Source organism: Aedes albopictus, chromosome 3 (assembly GCF_035046485.1).
Source record: "Aedes albopictus strain Foshan chromosome 3, AalbF5, whole genome shotgun sequence".
Classification (NCBI taxonomy): domain Eukaryota; kingdom Metazoa; phylum Arthropoda; class Insecta; order Diptera; family Culicidae; genus Aedes; species Aedes albopictus.
In genome coordinates, this window is record NC_085138.1 from 267871501 (window position 1) to 267891122 (window position 19622).

Consider the following 19622-nt stretch of genomic DNA (forward strand, 5'->3'; position numbering starts at 1 on the left):
AAATACTCCAATTTGTTGGAAATTGGTCGAGAGCTATTCAATGATTTTCTTAACGAGTTCAAATCATTGTATGGTGTGGAATTCATGACAAGTAACATACACAATCTATGTCACATTGTGGATGAAGTGGCTAAATTTGCATCCTTGCCAACCCTGTCAGCATATCCTTTTGAAAACTGCTTTCACTCGTTAAAAAAATTGTGAAAACTGGACCAAATCCGTTAGCTCAAATAGCTGGTCGTATAACAGAAAGCATGCAAAGTTATGAATCTCTTGTAAATGAACAGCAGCGCACACAATTAGCAAATGCCCACCTTCGACAAAGATTTGTAGATAAAAAAAGCGAAAGTAAATTAGTAAAGATAAATGGATCCTAACTCTTGATCAATCAATCATGGCATTTTGTAGCGTAAACGAAAAAAAAAAATCAAATTATTTTGTAAAAGGCCAGGTTGTTTCTACTAAAAAGGTTTACTTTGAAAAACCATTCAAATCTTCGTACTTGCACATCTACATTGCTGAATCTGTTTTCCCCGAAGAAAGACTGATACACGTCGATAACATTTTTTTTTTACGCCCCTCCTCCACACAATAAGTTGATATGTTTTAGCCTTGGTACGTTTCATTTTACGTGAAAAAAATAAAAACGATGCACATTGTATTCTTGAATTTATTTGATATTCAATTTCACTTTATATGATACATTTCAATAATAAACATCAATTGATCAATCACCGTTTGCTTAGTCATCACTGTCACTTTCATCCAGAGCCTCATTATCACTCGCGTTAAACACATCCTCATCGTCAGCATAATTATCATTCTCGGAATCAGCCTCATTTGTTTTTACATCCATCTTCTCATCTTGGTCATTACCAGGTTCTTCAGCACTGTCGCTTTGAACTACATCAACCAGCTCTGCTGGATTATCGATGCTTTGTTCGTGCATCTTCTTCAGTTTGCGTTCTGGGCGGCATGCTGACTTTCGTAGTCACTTATTCGTACTTCTGGACATGCTGTATCGGAATAGCCGGGTCCTACAAAAATCCTCCAATTTATGGGCACTGTATGAGGGATCGCCGATGCAAACTAAGTCTACAAGTAGCTGCAGAACGTTGCCAAACTCCCTGAAACCTCTCTTTGATTTTTGTCCCCGGCTGATTCCAGTCCAGGTGAACCGCGTCCAGAACTCCCTGGTGAACAAACAGTCGACAATTGTGTAGCACGCATTATCTCCATTACCGTCATTTCGGGTGAAATTGATCACTTTTCACAGTTTTTGGTGTCTAATTTTTGAATTGTTATCGATAAGCCCAAACTCAATGCTTTAAAAAAAGTACGGCCAGAGATTGCATCAGTGAACGAAGTTGAAACTTTTACTGCAAATCATTTTATTGTAATAAATATCATTTAAAATAAAAAATCAAAAATTTCACTTGTGGGGTGAAATTTATCAGTCAGTGAAATGTCTTTGTTAGTCCTAAAAATATTTTTTCTACTTGAATTAACCACCCCAGAATGCGAAAAGCAATGCAAAACTTTCACAACTTTACTATTTTTTTAATTATTTAAGTTTAAAGTTCAATAAATCGAAGGATATGAATGAAAGTATGCAATTTATACACTAAATAAGTGAATACTTCCAGAAAAGTACAATTGTATACATACATTTCAATGTTTATAGAACTTTTGATGACGAATTTGGGTCTGGCGAATACTTGGCAACTATAAACATTCATTCGAATATTCATTACATCTGTGATACAGCTACGACAACAAAACTTTGAAAGTGTCTTTGAATTTCGCCTAACACATAGTTTAGGAAAATATGGAATTTGATACAGAAATGTGAGACTAATTGGCCGTAAAACACATAAACTCAATTTAATAACCCTTGAGCCAGATAATAACCATTTTCCACAAATTGTTTTAAATTTAAAGCGTTATTTTTAACAAATAAAAATGGCCCTCACGTCGATCAATTTCACCCCACTGATCAATTTCACCCGAAATCACGGTACTAACGTATGAATTCGGGGGAATAACTCGTGTGAAATAAATGAGCTGAAAAATGCAAATTAGAAAAAAAAAATATGTGCTGCTTTACTGTCTTATTTACGTACTATATATATGACAATTATGCATGTAACAATGAATACTAGTTTTTGTGTCAACGAGTACCGGTTTTGAGTTGGTAAGCCCATGAAGCTTTCAGTGATAGAATATGGGCTACAGTCGGCTTTTACACTACACGGTATATGCACCGCATTATCATGAGCGATTTCCAAATACACACCGATTATAAGTTACATTTATGTAAGTCGGTCAAATGCATATGTGACTCCTACAATCCAAAACGGCGTAACTGTTTCTTTAGGCAATACCTTTTATCAAAGCTATCCTACACAATCAACAACCCCCACTTGACAAAAATATGGGGTCCTTCCTCCGAAAGTGGCGAAGAATTTTGTGGGAAGGGTGAAAATTCGACCCACAGCTTTGAAAAAAAAAAAACATTGTTTCAAAAAGCAGTTACTCCCCTTTGAAATGTTGGTATACATCTAATATAAATCATACTACTAAATCGCATAATACTTTCTAGGTTTAATCACCGCATGACTTTATGATAATTGAATTTTATTGGCTTTTCTCGGTGAACGTAATACTACTCAAAGAAGGAGGGAGTAACGAAAGTAATGAAAGAAACGGTGGATAGAATCGCAAGTGTGCGACGAGAGAAATTGAATAGAAGTTAAAAATTAACAGAGGGCCATAATTGAACAACACAATCACAACGACGACCCCTTTGCCTAACGTCCTGGGTTTGAACGGCTAGGTACTAGTAGTTTGATGATGACTACTAGCCCTAGACAGGCAGAAAGATCGTGGTTGTGATCTGTTAAATGTTGTTCGGCTTTGCTTTCGGTTCTATCGATCTGTGACACTTGTTCGGAGATTCATATCGAGCGAACGTTACTTATTTGATTGTTTCGCGCTTTCATCTCGTATGCTCCTGTTGTGTCCAAATGATCTTATTTGAACCATGCGGTGATTAAACCTAGAAAGTAAAATCCAGTTGGCAAGAAAGAATGAAACTCAATTAATACTAATGTTGATTATGCTGCGTTTTGATCATACAAACACTAAGTAGTGCTAGTGAGCGAAAATTTGCGAGGAACAAAATAATGCAAGCGTCGCGTGTGATCACTGATCGTCTATTTGTCAAAAAAATCATTCATTTCAAGTTACTGTTTACGGTTGTTTGCAGTACTGCTTGCTCGTTAACCTGAACATCGAGAGTTCGAAACTCGTAAGTATAATTTGAAAATATTAACAATTGTATTTAATCATATGTCTAAATATCTCATACATGCTTGTTAAATAATTAAATAAACAGAAAACTGGCGCAACTATGTTTTTTTTTTCTTTTTAGCAGCAAAAATATAAAGTCGTATATCATTCTTGGGAGACGTAATTGATTGTTCCAAAGCAGTTGTATATACGTCTGAATGAATTCGATGAAGTCGTATAAACAATGTGATTTTTTACACAATCGTATTGAATGCTATCAAAACTATCTAGTATCGCATTAGAGTTTCTAAATGGCCTCCACTTTAGTGCGTATATGGATGTTTTCTGCATAAACGCAATGTTAATGTGTACCGCACACTCATTCCGCTTGTTCCTACAATTCGATTTAACAGTTACTTTCTGACTGGCTACAATTACAATTTCAATTCCTACGCGCCCCACCAGAAGCAACGTTACCATTCGGTAATAGCACGTATCATAGATTGTGCTCAAAGATTACCTGCAAGTACTCCGAGATTACGAGCGACACATACTAAAGACGATCTTCGGCCTTCGATGAACCACGAGCTCACCAAAGCTAGAAGGATACAGTGGACAGGGCATGTTACAGTAATGCCGGACGAGCTGCGTGTAGAATGCGTTGAATCGGTTGATCCTCAACCTGCGCATTATTTTGTCGATCGGCCACCAACCAATCACGCACTTCTGCATATCGTCCATCACGATGAAAGCTCTTCTCAGCTTGCTTGTGCAACCGCAGCTCTGTTATGAGGTTGGGATCGGAGGAGTATGGCAGGAAGCTGAAGGATCTTACAAGAGACCTAAATCCCTATGCCAGCCTTAACCGTGCCATTTGGGATCTCGTCGGAGTTTCATGCCTTCTCTTCAACATTCCGAACGCGGCAGGATTTGTCTAGGAAGTAATGTCATGTCACCACGACAGACAGAGATACTTTCCAGGTAATGGAGGAACTCGTTTACCTTGCATACTTACTGACGATCGACAACAAAGTGAGTCGTGAAATACAAAAGCACATAATCAGTGGATGTCGTGCCTACTACGGGCTCCCTGAGAAATTGCGGTCGAAAGATTTAATCCTGCCGCAGCGAATTTACCGTGTACAAAACGTTTATAAGACCGTTAACACTCCTCTATGGGCACGAATCATAGATTACACTAGTTTACAGCATTTTTGAACTCGGTAAGCTGATGATCATTTTTGGTGTAAAATTATGCCCTGAGTTCGAAAACGCGAAAGAAAAAAATTACAGTAGAGCGGAAATTTTTTCGACTTTCCATACAAGGTTGATGATTTGAAATCGATTTTTGTTCTATTTTTAAGCAACGTCGCTCTGTTCACACATCTCATTCTCCGTAATCAATGCTCCGATTGAGCTGAAATTTTTAATGTAACTCGCCTACATATAATATGTCAAATAAACGTCGAGAAAGAATTTTTAAGTAAGTTTTTTTCTTATTGAAAAAAATACATTTCTTCAAAAAAATTTGGGAATTTTGCTAAAATTTAAGAAGATTGTCCCTAAAACTCGCCAATATCTTGAATTTCATCAATCTGACGCAAAACCTGTATTCAGATGACCGAATGGTATTGTATTCAGCTTTCAATTTATGGAAAAAGATTTAAAATTGGTTGAACAAAATGCAATATATTTGAATTTTAGTAAATTACATATTTTAAAAAGTTGCAAAGCTCGATTTTGAGCTAAAACTCAAAAACTGTTCCACTTAAAATTTTTTGAAGGTCGGCTTCGAAATCAGCACTAAATTGTGCTTCAAAAATGTTGGTCGTTGACAGAAGTTCACGACTTTCGTTTCATTTTGTAAACTTGTGTTATGCTCAAGGATGACCTGCAAGTACTCCGAGATTACGAGCGACACATACTAAGGACGATCTTCCGCCTCCGATGAACCAAGAGCTCGTCAAAGCTAGAAGGATACGGTGGACTGGACAGAGCATGTTACAGTAATGCCAGATAACATCCCTGGAAAGTTGATGTTTGATATTGATCCGGTTAGCACAAGATGGCGTGGAGCGCAGAGAGCACGTCAATTGAAATGGAGCGTGATCTGGTAAGCTTTGGACGTGACCGACGATGGCGAGTGGCAGCTGCAATCTTAAAAATGTTATGCAACTCATAACTGTGTTTGCATTGAAATGGGGATACAATAATCATGATCTAGCACTGCGCTATAAAAAAGCGGACAATATCAAGCGACAACTGAATCGTCGTTCAGAACAACTGCCATACGCACTATGCACGGATTACGCTCCAGCTTGCCGCTATTACTAGCTCAAATCCCTAACGAACCTAGTTTCAAGTGTTCCTCCAAAGCCGAGTGATGGCAATGCGTATCATTTTCCTGAGGCGAATTTAAATTGCTTCCTTTCAATGCATCTTACAGGGAATCATTTATATTTGATGAAGGTTACACAAGTGCCAGTATAGGGTACTAAATCCTTGAATATGCCAAGGGCTCACTTTCAGCTAAATCAACTCCTTCTGCTATCGCAATGCAGCAGTGTTGTCATCTGTCAAATGAGAACTAACTTCAACTGCTTTGCATGCTTCTTTCTCATCGATTTTTTTTGCCATTGTAGCCGGCGTATCCTAATTCACATTTTCGCACTCCTTTCAAATCCAGCAGTGCAGTGTGACGGTCGTATAGCAATCTCCTGCAGAGCCCACTTCAACGTGCAACCCTTCACTTCATTTGGCAAACATAAAAACACACATATATGGGGCCCCATTACGAATTCGAATCCCATCACTGCACCGTGGCATCATCGTCAACTCTTTCCCCTCTGTATCTACGTACGCTTGATGGCGATGCTGATGCTGGTTCATTCCGTCAAGCGTGCTGTTAGCCAGCCGTACGTATCTATAGAGGTACACATACTTTGCATTCAAAACACGTCCCATGATGATGCTTTCAAATACATGCAACGACTTTCTTTACTCCCGTGGGTATTCCCCAATGGGAAGTGCTTGCCAAGTTTAACCCTATAATTTTTAGCAAATAATCATCAAAATATCACTCTCCCGTTCTTTAAGTGCTGGTAGGAGCTTGGGGGAAAGGAAACATGTAAAACAAACGACGACGACGATGCGGACGGATACCTAGCAGCATCCAGCTAGGAGTAGCTTTTCTTTACATTCGCTCCATTCAGCCCATTAGCACAGACAGACTCTCAATGGACGGAATTGGCGAGGGTGGACTCTACGAATGTGGATCAACAACAAATGATGCAAAGGAGGTGACTTGCTACGCCTTTTCTGCTAAACCTACCTACTTGCATCGAGAAGGGTTGCTCCAGTTCGAGGCAGTCAGTGCCGAATGAGGGAGTACAATCCCCTTGAGGGTCTAGAACGCAAGTAAATATCATGAATGATGCATGTTTTAATCAACTTCAGCTCAAAAAAATATTCTGACGATCTTTTTTGTCTTTACGGTTGAAGTGTAGACGTTGAGTGCCTTGGCGTATTGCCGAGGCGTTTCTTGAATCACGCTGGAAATTAGGATTGGTGGTAAGGGGTAACGATTTCTAACCAGATGAGCGTGAGGCTCGCACTTTCATGTTATATTAATGTTGGTAATATTTTAAAACATAGGGGTTGTCCATAAATTACGAGGTCAATTTCTTTAGGACGTCCCCTTTGTGGTATTTAGTTTTGGGGCTAAAATCCCTAATAAAACAGGGCTGATAAAGTCTCTTAAATAAAGACAAATCAATCAATCAACCTGAAAAATCGCGTTTGTACAGAAATATAATACTAACAACGTATCTTTCGGGGTTATGGGACATATTTACATATAATTTTTGGATTAGATAACCGTTCACATTGTCATTGCTACTCCATGATTGACAAGAACGAAGGAAAGTTGCACATAAAATAAATAAATAAAAGGCGCTTGGGACTAGCCAGCCAACCCCAATGTGCACAATTCGAGATTTCAGAATGAAAAAAATGACTGTGCTATTCGACTGTTAATTTGACAACCGTTGCAACTAGAGATCGGGGAATCCACAGCATCTTCAAAGTTGTTCCGGGGAGGAGTATTTGTTAGTATGGTCTGGCAAGGTGTAAATCTTGGAGTAACCTATGGCTGGTAATACAATTCATATAGGAGTATGAAAATGTGGGTTCCCAGTAAGCCTAGTCGTTGAGGTTATGGATATGGATCCCCAACTTGTTATATTTTCGAAGACTTCTCCTTCAATTCCTTCTAGGATTTATACAAATGTCTTCAATGATAACCGCTTATTCACATGTTCCCAAGAATTCTCCTGAAAATGTATCAGGCATTGGTGTAGCTAGGGGGGGTTCCAGGGGTGCCTGGCACCCCCTAGAACAAATTTGGCACCCCCTAGAGTTTTTCCTTGATAGTTATCAAAAATTTAAAACTTCACACAATAATTCCAATGTTTATTAATCGCACATTCGAATAAAATATAAGCACACCCGTAATTACTTATATACCTGTTGTACGTTTTGGCGTTTTGAATATCGGTAAGAACAATCAACAGACGTCTCTATAGATTCCTCCAGAAATACCTCTATCTAATCATACAGTGATTTCTCTAAGCTTCGTTTATGGATTCTTCCCGATATTTCTTCAATAAACTTCCCTTAGGATTGTCCAGGCAGTTCGTCCTGATGGGGTTGTACATAATAGAAATTTCTGCAGAGATTGGTCCAGCAATTTCTCCTAGGATTTATTTGGAAATTCTTACTACGATACTACTCGGAATTATTCTAGGAATTCCTCTGAAATTTTCTCTTGGGATTCCTTGAGGAGTTTCTGGTGGGATTATTCTAGACAATCTTCCTGGGATTCTTTCAGAAGTTCCTCAGGCGATTCCTTTTATATTATTCAGATTTATTTCAGAGATTCTTCCAGAAATTCCTCATGCAATTTCTCCAGCTTTTTTGGCCTTCTTCCGGGAATTGAGGCTAGGATTCCTCAAGCAACTTCTGCTGCGAATCTCTTAGAACTCTTCCAAAAACTCTCACTGTGGTACCTTCAGGAATTCTACTAGGAAAGATCTTCCGGCAATTCTTTCGGAAAATCTACCTGAAATTTTTCTAAAAATCCCTTCGGTGATTATTCCAGAGATTTATTCAAGGATTTAACCAGGACTTCCTCCAAAGGTACTTTCAGAAATGCCACAGGGGATTTCTCCAAGAACTTCTATTGGCCTTCCTTCATGAATTCCAGCTGGAAATCTTCAAGAAATACCCATTAGGACTCCTTCAGAATTATATTTAGAATAATTAGGACACCTGATATACTAACTTGTTGCAACACTTTCGAGATATCTTACTGAGATTCCTCCAGAAATTCCCCCTGCGATTCCATCAGGGAATCCTCCAGTATACTTCTACCGATTATTTCAAGGAGTACTGTATGTATTCCTCTAGGCATAAATTAGAGGAACTTCTCTTAGGATACCCCCGGTATTCCTGATTCTAGGATTCCTCCAGAAATTACTTATATGAAACCTCCCGGAGTTCTAGGAATTCCTTTAGATATTTCTGATGGGATTCCTCAAGCAATTCCTGCGGTTCTTCCAGCTGTTCTTCTTCCAGCCAGAAATTCTTACTGTGGTACTTCAGAAATTATGCTACGGTTTCTTTTAGAGCTTACTCCAGTCTATTTGCAGGGATCTTTCCAGGAAATCTTCCTGGGATTCTTGCAGAAACCTCTGTTGTTGTTCTACCAGAGATTTCTCCAAGGACTCATCCAGCAATTCCTCCAGAGATTTTATCCAAACATTCTTCCAGAAATTCCTCATGGAATTCCTGCGGAAAATCCATTTGGCCCTCCACCAAGAATACCTCGAACAACTCCTTCTGCGGTTCGTCCAGCAATTCCTTCAGAAATTCTTACACTGATACGTCTAGAAATTCTTCTAGTGATTCCTACACGAATTTATCCTAGTATTATGGCTGCAATTCTTCTGGGAAATCGTCCTGGGATTTCTTCAGAAAATCCTCCTGCGATTCCTTCAGGGCCTTCCCCATAGATTCTTTCAGAAAACCTCTACCGGTCCTTGCAGGGACTTCTCTAGGTATCCCGAGCAGGAGAAAATAGCTGAAGAATACCGGACTCAGGTATGGAAAACCGAATACCTACAACCTGCATGAGGTATTAAGAAGCCCTGCATAAGAGGTAAAATACCTAAAATAATAACTGGTGCATATTCTATGCATAACTCGTGAATAATGATATCAGGTATGGCAATACCTAAATAATAATCGACGATTTTTCCATACAAATAGCGATTTTTCCATAATCGAATAATACCTCAAGCAGTCCTCAACACCAAACCAATAACTCGTTGAGCTATTATGTCAATACCTAGAAAATACCAAAATAAGTTATTTTCAAGACCAGGGTAACCGACCAATACCTCGTTCTGGTGTGATACCTGACTTTGGTATGCTGCAGTTATGTGTCAGTTATTAGTTCCTGCTCGGGATTCCATGAATTTTTCCTTTGGATTCCCGCAGGCATCCTGATGGGGTTTCCCCATAAATTCTTGTATAGCTTCCTCCAGCAATTCCTCCTTAGATTTTTACTATGATACACCGCAGAATCCTTCTAAGAATACCTCCTGAGATTTTTCCTATGATTTCTTCAGAAGTTCTCTGGTGATTCCTCTAGGAATTTTTATCCGATATAGTTTATCCAAGGACTCTTTCATAAATTACTCATGGGATTCCTCGAGGAACTCCTCTTGGCCTTCCTCCAGAAATTTCAGCTGGATTTCTCAAGCTATTCCTGCTGTGGTTCTTCCTGCAATTCCTCCTCGCACTCCTCCAGAAATTCTTACTGTTATACCTCCCGGAATTCTTCTAGGGATTTCTCTAAGAATTTCTCCAGGGATTCTCCAAAAAACTTGCTAGGATTATTCAAGGCAATCTTTCTAGGAACCTTTCAGAAGTACCTTCGATGTTTTCTCCTGGAAATACTATTTTTTTCCTGGGGTTTCTCCAAATACTTTTTATTGATTTTTTCCAAGGATCCCGCTTGACTTTCATCCAGGAACTCCTCTTGGGAATACATAAGCAATTTTTGCTGCTTCTAATGTTTCAGGAATGCCTCTTAGGTCTCCTCCAGAAATTCTTACTGTGATACCTTCAGGAATCCCTCTAGGGATTTCTCCTGGCATTCTTGCTAGGATTCTTCTAGGCAGCTTTCCTAGGATACTTTCAGAAATGCCTTTGATTCTTCCAGGCATTTTTTCAAACACTCATCCAGGAATGCCTCTAGAGTTTTTTTCACGGATTACTCTAGAAATCCTAGAATTCCTCTTGGCCTTCTTAAAGGAATTTCAGCTGAAGTAATCCTGATACAAATCTCTAGAGGCATCTTTAAACGAATTTCGGGAATAGTTGAAATTTTCAGAGAAATCTTAGAAGGTATTACTAGGGAAATCTCTAGTGAAATCCTATAGGATTGTACGGAAAAAACTTGTAATTAATTAGAAGGCACAGAATCTTGCTGATTGACAAATTGAGAGATGAATTTTCGAAAAAAAACGAGTTCTGGTGGGATTCAAACCCGCGACTCCGTATCCGCTAGACTGTAGTGTGACCAATTCTTTGAAGATTGCTTCGGCGTAGTTGTTTTTTGAATTTCTTAGATAGTTTCAATAGAATTTAATCAGCAAATTCTTTGGATATTTTCTTATAATTGCAATGGCTATTCCTCTGAAATTTTTTCAGCAATTTCTTTTTCAGTTATTTTGCAAATTTCTCAGGCAATTTTACCATGATTATTTTTGTAATTCTTTATGATTTAATTGTATTTATATTTATTGCTTCCGAGAATTGCTGAATTGGAAATTCATAAATTCATAAAACCCAGTTGGCTCAAAGAAAATCCTATGAAACTCACGAAAAACTTCCTGACATATTCCCAAAGAAATTGTCGGAAAAAACATTACAATTATCTTAAAACTTTCAAAGTATTTGCCAAAAGAATTCATATAAGAATTACCAGAGGAATTTCGGAAGAAAATATTAAGCCTTTTTAAAGAAATTGACCAAATCCAATCTCAAAATAAATAACCGACATATATTCTATAAAAATTTCCACAAACATTCACAAAAAAAATTTCGAAGAACATCGAAGGAATTTCTGAAGAAAATTTTGAACGAACTACAAAAGTAATTTTCGTAGAATCACCGACACAGAATTAAAATAGAAAACATTTTTTTTTTTCAAATAAATGTCCCACATCAATTTCCAAAGGAATTACCGAAGAAGCTCCCAAAGTAATAATCGAAGCTTCCAAAATTTCCAAAGGAGTTGATGATGAAATTCCCAAATAAATTTCCAATGCAAGTAATATCGAAATTGCCGAAGGTATTCCGAAATCATCTACTGTAGGAATTCCTTACATAATTACTGAAGAAATCTAGAAGAAATTGTCTTAAGAATTTTCAATAAAATTATAGAAGCGATTTATGGAACAATTTTCGATGAATCGGCTAAGGAATACAGAATAGCATAGATAATGAAAGTCTAAAAAAAACGACGAAAATCCAAAAAAAAAAGTAGAATGACTTGTCGAAGAATTTCCAGAAAAATTGTGAGGATGTTCCCAAAGTCATTGTCGAATGGATTACCAAAGGCTTCACTAAAAGAATTCTCAAAGGAATTGCCTGAAAAGTAATTTAGAGAATTTTTAAAAGCAAATATCAATAGAATTGTTGACATTAACAAAACAATGCTTGAAAGACTACTAAAGAATTGGCGAAGGAACTCCCGAGAAAACATTTCAAAGGATTTGCCAATGAAATAAAAAGCCAAATAAACTCCTAATGGAATTGCCGATGTAATTTTCAAAGGATGCGTGAAAGGTATTTAGTATCAAATTCCCAAATAAATTCTTAAAGAAAGATCCAAAGATATTACTGAAGAAATTTGTCAAATCCCAAGGAATTACTGGGAGATTTCCAAAAAAAGTATTAATTGAAATAAATTGCAAAACAATTCCCATATAAATTACCGGGAATATTCCCTGAGGAATTACCGAAAGAATGTTTTGCCGAAAACATAAATTTCTTGTACAAACCAGACTCGATTATCTGAAAAGTAATTTCCCTATAAAAGTATTCTCATGTACACGTGGTAGTGTTCAACTAAAAAAACAAAAACACTGTCGCCATTGATGGTGTGGTCAAACCAAAAATGCAAATATGTATCCTGATTTTGCAATTTTAAGTATGTATAACTTTTGCATTTTTTCTTGAAAACTATTTTTATAAGGTTTTCACTATGTGGAGTTTATGTCACCGTCGAATGTTATATATTACGATTATTGATTATTTTCGGTGAAAACACACACTAAAACTCGATTATACATAACGTTTCGGCCTACTCAACTTCAGCCATCATCAGATCTGTAAAATTTATTGCGGTTTCATTAGTATTTTTACAAACATTTCTTACATTCACAATTTTCTTTGATACCCACATTTACTGCATCAATCGATCACCACCAGTGTGGTTGCAATACTAACCCCCCTTTCGCTGCTATGTGTTGTGTTCTGCTACTTCGTGTTGATCGTTTTCGGGGTCGTTCGTTTGTTGTTGGTGTGTGCGTGTGGTTCGGCTCCGAAGTTTGCACACTAGGCCGTTGTAAGCCGAGGGATCGACTCGGCTTACAACGGCCTAGTGTGCAAACTTCGGAGCCGAACCACACGCACACACCAACAACAAACGAACGACCCCGAAAACGATCAACACGAAGTAGCAGAACACAACACATAGCAGCGAAAGGGGGGTTAGTATTGCAACCACACTGGTGGTGATCGATTGATGCAGTAAATGTGGGTATCAAAGAAAATTGTGAATGTAAGAAATGTTTGTAAAAATACTAATGAAACCGCAATAAATTTTACAGATCTGATGATGGCTGAAGTTGAGTAGGCCGAAACGTTATGTATAATCGAGTTTTAGTGTGTGTTTTCACCGAAAATAATCAATAATCGTAATATATATATATTTTTATAAGGGTTGTTATCATGCAATAAAACAAAGAGGATGTCACGATGAATAAAAGTTACACGCAAATTTGTGTATATTTTATAGTTTTCGAGATTTACACTTTTAATAATTGTCCTTGAAAATGTATTTTGTTTAATCCACACAACAAAAGGGTTGTCGCGATGATTGTTAAGTTCAAAGTGAAAATACAAATTCCATGTATTATACGCAATCAATTTATCAAGTTTTCATACCACCATGACAAGTAAAGTGTTAAATCAGTACAACGGATCGATTTTTTTTAAAAAAAGCTATTCTCTAAAATATAGTGTGGGCCCATTCTCCCCGTGACTGAGATATTTAGGGTGGATCGGTATTTCCTTTAACAAAAACCCTGATTAATCCACCTAGTGGTGATAGTGCCTTTCTCGTCGAATATGTACTAATAATCTTTCCGTAGACGCAATCAATCTTGCCTTAGTCAGTGATCAGCCCCAAAATTTGGGGCCCAAATCTCTGTGCTTTGGTAACGGACGAGAAGGAGGAAATGCTCATATCAGCCATCTGGGACTGTACCACCTACGAATTTCTGAATCATGAGAATAATTTATTTAGAAATTCAAGGTCATCATCGAATTGGGCCACTTATTCCTACGTTATGTTCAACGTATCGGCAGAGCCGAAAGTATCAGACCTTTTAGTTGACTGCTTGATAATCTTCACTGGATGCTGATTCATACCAAGATGACAATTACTAGCCAGGATTTAACTTTTTCACAGATCATTTTGACAAAGTTTAATCTGCACACGTTATGCTATATTTTGTTATCATTGCTTACAAGATCCATGTAAAATTTGTTATGTATTTAGTAATTTGAATTGCCAATGTTATATCACATTCAAATATAAATCACATTACAGAGCTCGCTCTCCAGTCGCATCAAAATTTTGCGCAGTAATTTTAGACGCAAATAAAGATTTCAAAGAATGTTCGGGGCTGATGCGCATAAATTTTAATTTTTCCATATAACGTTGACCCATCCTATTGTAAATTTACGTCTCAGGAATCTAAAATTGTGTGATTTAGGTTTTTGGTTCTCTTACACATATCCATCGCTTGCATTGATTTAGTTCACTTTCATAATTCCGCTGAAGCACCCAACGCTGCTTCTGCAACACCACCGGTAGCCTCTTATGTAGTCTCAGTCTATTTTGTATTGCTTACGAGACCCCCGGAAATGATTCCGGAACACTACCTTATGTTCACTAGATTATGAAAACTGTTAATCAGGCTACCCGGATTTAAAAACACTACCGGTGGTAACTTCTGTGGACAGTGCCAATTTTCTTATTATCCACGCATCAGGTTACTGACAAAAAAGCGATTTGATACCGCAAGCATGGGTTTGATCCACTTTTATATATGTCCATTTCCAGTGGGACACTTTTAACCGGTTCCGGAAAATTTACATGGTTCATTTTTACATTTGACCAATTCCGGCGGGACACCTGAAACCGGTTGTGGAACGTAATCTCAGTTGATTTTCTTTATAACCGTTCATCAGCATTATCGAAAAAACCGCGATTTGATGAAGCGCATGCATGAAGTTCGGTTCCCTTCTACCTTTGACCACATCTGGAGGGACACCGGGAACCGATTCCGGGACACTACTAGTTCTCCCAAGCATGGTCTGGGATATTTTTTTTTGTAACCGTTCATCAGGATACCTTAATGCCATTTGATGTGTCGCGAATATTTTTTTGGTTTGTTTTTGCATTCGGCCACTTTCAGCGAGACACCTCGAACCGATTCCGGAACACTATCCGTAGTTTCTAATGTGGGCTTAGCTTATTTTCTTGCTGATAGTACAAGTTATCGAAGAGGCTACGATTTGATGTGTCGCATGTATGAATTAGGCCACTTCCGGCGGGACATCAGGAACCATTCCGGGATGCTACCAGTTCATATATGGTCCGAAACCGGTTCCGTAACACTACCGGTCAGATATAGTGCACGACTATTTTCCTATTTACCGTTCATCAGGTTACACAAAAAGCTGCGATTTGATGGGTCGCATACATGGGTTTGGTTCACTTTTATATTTGGCCACTTCCGGCGGGATACCCGGAACCGGTTCCGGAACACTACCAGATCAGATATCAGAGACTATTTTCTTGTTTACCAATCATCAGGTTACAGAAAAAGCGGTGATTTGATGTGTCGCATACATGGGTTTGTTTCACTTTTATATTTGGCCACTTCCAGTGGGACACCCGGAACCGGTTCCGGTATGCTACCGGTTTAGATATGGTCTTAGACTATTTTCCTGTCTACCGTTCATCAGGTTATAAAAAAAGCTGCGTTTTGATGTGTCGCATGCATGGGTTTGGTACACTTTTATATTTAGCCACTTCCGGCGGGACACCCGGAACCGGTTCCGGAACATTACCGGTTCAGATATAGTCTGCGACTATTTTCCTGCTTACCGTTCATCAGATGAACGAAAATGCTGTGGTTTGATGGGTCGCATGCAAGGGTTTGTTGCAATTTCATATCTGGTTCCTTTCTGGGGTACCGGTCCGGAACACCTAAATGGCCATAACTCCGGAACGGCTGGACCGATTCAAACCATTTTCAATAGGAAACAATGGGACAATATTCCGCGTCGATTGAAACCTAAAGCGTTGAAATCGGATGATATTTACTATCCAAAAGTGAGGTGACTTTTTAGTACACATACACACATACACACGCACACACACACACACACACACACACACACACACACACACACACACACACACACACACACATACACATACATACATACATCCCCCCGAAGTAGTCGCTTCTAGTGGAATCCGGGGGAAGCAGGCACTGTAGACCTTGGTGGAGGTTAGAGGCGTAGGGTTCAGAGTTCTCTTCTCTGTTCTGAGTCCCTCACGAACTGGCACGCGATGGACGAAATCGGTAGCACTGGTAAGTAAAAAAAAAAAATACATACATACATACACACACACATACACACACACAGACATCATCTCAACTCGTCGAACTGAATCGATTGGTATATAAGACTTCGCCCTCCGGGGGTTCTATCAAGATTTCATTTTTGGAGTGAACATATAGCCTTTCGGTACACCTTGGTGTACGCGAAAGGCAAAAAAAAAACAACCTGGACGCCACTGAAACTGGCACCCCCTAAACACCCCTTAGGAAAAAATCCTAGATACGCCAATGGTATCAGGGATTCCTCTCTGCATTTTTATAGACTTTTTCGGAATCTCCGGGAACATTACAATTCCTCCGGAGTGCCTTGGAATTCATGGAAGAATTTTGGGAGGACTGCTGCGAAGATGTTGTGGAACAATCCTTGAGAATGCTCGAATAAGACCCTTAAATAATTACCGGAAACCTTGGAGAGATTCCTTAAGCATTTCCATAATTTTCCCTCCAGGAATTTTTGGAAGTAATCTTCTGGAAAATCTCCAGAGGAGTTTTTTTTCTGAAATAAATTCCAAGGATTCCTCTCGCTCGATACTTTTCCAAAAGTTCCTTCAAACATTTTTGTAAGGTCTTCAGAAGCTCTTCCAAGCACTCTTTCAGGATTTTTTCCAAGATCGGATTCAACGATTCTTCAAGAAATTTCTTAATTCTTTGTTTAGAAATCCTACTAAGGATTGTTACAATTATTTTTCAAGGATTCCTCCTTGATTCCTCGGAAAACTCTTCTAAAAATTCTTCCAAGGCTACTAAAGAAACTCTGCAGAATTATTACGGAAATCCTTCTACGCATCATCCAGTAATTTCTTCAAGGGTTCTTCTAATAATTTCTCCAGTTTCTCTTCCCCGGGATTTTTTCCAAGAATCTTTTCGGAATTCACCAAGAATGCCTCCCAAAAATGTGTTCACCAGAAGAAGCGGCTCGTAATTGCATTTAAACGCCATGAAGACTCTAAACTCAACTGTGTCCTTCGGAAAATTAGTGGTTGGTGTCCGGCTCGGCGAGCCAGCTGTAAAAAGGATTGCACCCGAAAATTAACCACAAAACTCGAACCGAGACCCACGTCAACGACCCCAGCAAAAAAAGGAGTTGCGTTTGAAAACTCGGAAAGTGGAATTTCTGATCCCTGGTGTTTGCCGCTGCAAAAGCCGCGCTGAAGACCGAGATAATGGCAAGCAATAAGGCCTACCTCGAGGGTCCCTGCCTGAGTTTCGATGCAAATCCGTGGGGTGATGCCTTCAGGATCGTGATGGCCAAGACAAGAAATATTTCCCACAGATCAATCTCCAGAGATGTTAGGGAGGGGGGTCATCGAGGGGCTTTTTCCGTGCTATGATCCTAGTCCTTGGCCTCCTTTTGTAGGACAGCAGGGGACTGGAGCTGGCAATGAGGAGAGGATCATCGATGTGGAACTTGCGGGGATAGCAAAGTCATTAGCGTAGGTAAGGCCCCATATCTGGACGGAGTTCCAAGCCTGGCCTTAAAAGTAGCTATTGCAGAGGCTCCTGAGATATTCAGGTCTGCTATGCAGAAATGCCTGGACGAGGGAGTTTTCCCAGAAGTATGGAAGAGGCAGAGCTTGGTTCAATTGCCAAAGGCGAGAAAACCACCCGGAGACCCGTCGGCATGGAGACCAATATGCTTGATCGATACGGCGGGGAAGGTACTTACATCATCCTCAATAGAATGTTGATGCACGCCGAGGGTGGAAATGATGTCTCGTACGGTTTCAGGAAGGGGAGGTCGACCGTAGACGCTATCATGCTGGTTACAAAAACCGCCGAGATAGCGCTCCAGCGTTAGAGAAGGATTATTCGCTACTGTAAGGAATCGCGGATGTAAGGAACGCGCTCAATAGCGCCAGTTGTCCGGCTATTGCCGATGCGCTCCTGCGTCTGGGAACAAGATTCTCAGAAGTTCTTCCAAAATCGAGCACTACTTTACGACACAGAGGTGAGTCGGAAGTGCTTTCACATAACCTCAGGAGTCCACCCCCCCCCCCGCATCCTGGGTCCGGTGTTATGGAATGTCATGTACGAACAAAGAGTTCCCGGTGGGGTGGAGATCGTTTGCTTTGCGGCTGACATTACGCTGGAAGTCTGTGTATCGATCGAAGAAGTGGAGTTGACTACTGAAACTGGAGTTGGCTCACCACAAAACTAAGGTGTTGATTGTGAACATTCGGAAGTCGGAGCAGCAAGCGGAGATCAGTGTAGGCGATTGCTCTATCACGTCAAAGCGCTCCGTCAAACACTTGGGTGTGATGATCGACGGTAAGCTTACCTTCGGTAGCCATGTTGGTTACGCCTGTGAAAGAGCCTCCACAGCTATAGTAACACAAACACTATCCTACATGATGTGCAATAGCTCTGTGATGTACGCCAGTAAGCGCAAGCTTCTGGCTAGGTCGCTACGTCCATACTAAGGTATGGTGGCCCGCCGTGGGGCACGGCGATAAGTACCGTAGAAAGCTGGAAAGTACTTACAGGCTGAAGTGCCTGAGGGTTGCGAGCGCGTACCGTACCGTTTCACACGGCGCGCTCTGCGTCATCACTGGTATCATACCTATCGACATTCTTATCAGGGAAGACATAGAGTGCTTCGGTTCTCCAGTTAGCCTAGTGGTTAAGGCTATGGATCGCCAATCCGGAGATGGCGGGTTCGATTTTCTCGACTCCCTGGGCATAGAATATCATTGTACTTGCCTCACAATATACAGAATCATGCAATGGCAGGCAAAGAAAGCCCTTCAATTAATAAATGTGGAAGTTCTCTAGAAACACTAAGTTGAAGAGATGCAGGCCAAGTTCCAGTGGGAACGTAGAGCCATACAGAAGAAGAAAAAGAAGATAGAGTGCTTCGAAATGCGCGGCACAGAAGGCATACGCAAGACTGCCCGGATGGCCTCTACGATCGAATGACTGTGCGTGTGGGACAGTTTCACCAAAGGAAGATGGACCGGGACCCATAGGGTACGTTCATAAACCACGTAGAGCAAATTTTGGTCATCTAAGACCCCCCTCCTCCTCGTAGACTTTTGTTTTGTTAAAATTTATATGGAGTGTAGGCTTTGGCCAGAGCCCCCCAAAAAGTCCACTTGGTTTATAAACAGCTCTGTTGGCGCGCCAAGTAGGGATGGCAACCCTATCAATAACGCAAATAATAGCTCTGTAGGCACCACAGTGCATTGTTTCGAAGTAGGTAGTTTAATGGAGAAGAAGATCGAAGTAGTTTGTAGATGGTTTGAAACCTACCGGAATAGAAACACTAAGATTTGTAAG

General features: G+C 39.7%; 1 protein-coding gene across 1 annotated transcript in view; it reads right to left on the bottom strand.

The window, feature by feature from the left end:
- Positions 1 to 742: 742 nt before the first annotated feature.
- The window catches only part of LOC109398944 (uncharacterized protein K02A2.6-like), a 29937-nt gene continuing 11057 nt past the window's right edge, over positions 743 to 19622 (bottom strand). The window contains exon 5 of the mRNA XM_062857923.1: positions 743 to 966. Within this exon, the coding sequence (XP_062713907.1) occupies positions 743 to 966 (224 nt within the window). The remainder of the gene's footprint in view (positions 967 to 19622) is intronic.